We start from the raw sequence: 2287 nt of genomic DNA, 5'->3' as shown, positions 1-2287 counted from the left end.
TTGTTTGTGTAGGTGTGGGTGTGTTGGGGGGGGGGGGTTATCTGTGTGTGTATGTGGGTCCGTATGTGCATCCGTATGTGTGTCCGTATGTATATGTTGTGTGCGCGTGTGTGTATGCTCATAATATACAAATGTGCAAGTACGATATATATAAATACAGACGCTTATATATTTTTATATTAATCGCCAAGGTACAATTCTATGCGACATATTTCGGTATAAATGAATGGTTGTGCGCCTCCACATAGTCGAGGAGTGTAAGCATTATTGCTATACATAACACATATTGTGTGTATAATTATGTACAGAGAAAAAGAACGACTAGAGTTTATATTTAATTGAGACTAGGGTTTTTATACACATACTAATTACGATACTTAGATACTGAAATAAACTCGCAAACACAACCGCAGTTTCGAAGCAAGTTATTGGACGTGCTCTCTCCCTGCCGGTTGTGCCCTGTGCGAGTATACACCGACGTGCGAATCACCTCTTATGAATGATGAATTGCAATTTACTTCCAAATTATCTACTTGTGTGTATTCTGAAGTTAAACATTGAACCTCGTCCACATGCCTAAGTAGTTGAATGTTTACCTGTTAGTAACGGCATTTTCACAACTCACTTGTGTCCCTCAGATACGATCCGGGTTTTAAGAACAGCTATCTAGTTACTCGATTATATGATCTATGCTGAGTTGTTTAGTAGAGAGAGGAAGGGAATATAGTTAAATAATATACATGTATTTACGTTGCCTTTATTACATTTGTATGTCCTTTTAGAATAAGCCTTTTTTTAATTATGGACATTTGGACATATTTATTCTTTTTTAACTATTTAGTACTTTAGGCAACCCGAAGGCCGAAGATAGTCTCAGGAAACCAAACCCAAGAACCCAACACTATAATTTCATACATATACGACAAGAATATACCGGCTTGTTCATTTGGGGGGAGCGGAGAGAGGTATTTTAAAAACGAACACCATAGAAGATCGTGTTTTAGACTTTTAGTTATTTACTTTGAAGACGTCGAGCATGTGCACACGATCATGTGCGTGGGATCAGAATTGTGTATAAAGTCTATCTTCTTGAATGTAATAGGGCTTTTACAATATATGGAGCCATATTTATGAACCATGAATAGTAGACTTGTGTATCTACATTAGTCTGTCCGACAGTTGTCTATATTTATGCATTCCTGTATCAATTTTTCTATAAATAAGCAATGATATATCTCTTGACAACCGCATCTTCACGGTTGATAGACCATCTTTCACAATAGCTACACACAGTTTTATTCCTCAGTCCCTTAACGACTGTTAGTTTAAACAACACTGGTACACGCTGTTTTTTTTGTGTAGCGCACATGCATAGAGGGTCATATTGTTACGCGGCAAGCACAGTACGTAAATAGATGGAATGTATTGGTAGAACTAGGGCGTTAGAGCTCATGCCTGGAAGGCCAAATTGATGTACACACAGTACTGTGTAGTGGGCGTGTGAATCCAGAAAAATAATAAACGTGCCGTGTAATGCAATACGAAAGGCGTATTGTAATACACGTACTTGTAACTTTCCGCTATGCTATATACTGCTCCTGTGAGACCGACCAGACGTATAAAGGCCACGCGTAATGGGTTGCTCGTGTGCTGCTGTGTCCTATTATGATTTGCTGCGAAAACCCTAATCAATAAAATGAGTCATTGATGACTCATCGATATATATTTATAAATTGTATGTAAATATGCATAGCCTTCTGAAAATAGAACAAAATATGTTGATTTTTGTTTTGTTTTTGCCCCAAATAACGCCCTGCTACGTAAATATGTATGTTTTTATGTAAATATCCTGTTTCTCCCCCGGCAATGAACCAAGTATTTTTTTTTTCAACAAAACAAATCATGATTGTATTTAGTTTATTTAAAGTCATGACTGTAGAATGCCGTCCGGACTAAACAAAGCTATCCTTGCATGATGTATCAAATAGGAATCCTTTGAGGTTTGATAGTCCTGCGCGAAACAACAGTTGTTCGACGTTGTGAGGTACTGTAATCGATCAGCTGTTGCATGACTGTGAATACTGCCGTAGTCTCAAATCTTCATGCAGGTTCGTTGACCATAAAATCGATCTGCTCGTAAATTTGCTGCATCAAGAGCGAACACTCAATTCAAATCGATATCCTTGCGAGAAATCCATTATTTAACGTGTCTAAGTTATATGTCCTGCTATCGCACTTAATAATATATGAATTCTGTTAGTGATATACTCTTGCACTAATAATACAT

The 2287-nt window shown here is 37.4% G+C and overlaps 1 protein-coding gene across 1 annotated transcript in view; it reads right to left on the bottom strand.

Annotated features, from left to right (window-relative positions):
* Window positions 1-777, bottom strand: part of SARC_12960 (hypothetical protein) — a gene marked incomplete at its 3' end in the record, with an annotated part of 3442 nt that extends 2665 nt beyond the window's left edge. The window contains exon 1 of the mRNA XM_014292923.1: window positions 597-777. Within this exon, the coding sequence (XP_014148398.1) occupies window positions 597-612 (16 nt within the window). The remainder of the gene's footprint in view (window positions 1-596) is intronic.
* Window positions 778-2287: the final 1510 nt, after the last annotated feature.

Source organism: Sphaeroforma arctica (genome assembly GCF_001186125.1).
Source record: "Sphaeroforma arctica JP610 unplaced genomic scaffold supercont1.2758, whole genome shotgun sequence".
Lineage (NCBI taxonomy): Eukaryota > Ichthyosporea > Ichthyophonida > Sphaeroforma > Sphaeroforma arctica.
The sequence above is the reverse complement of the archived record's forward strand: the minus strand, read 5'-3'. Positions and strand labels throughout refer to the sequence as shown.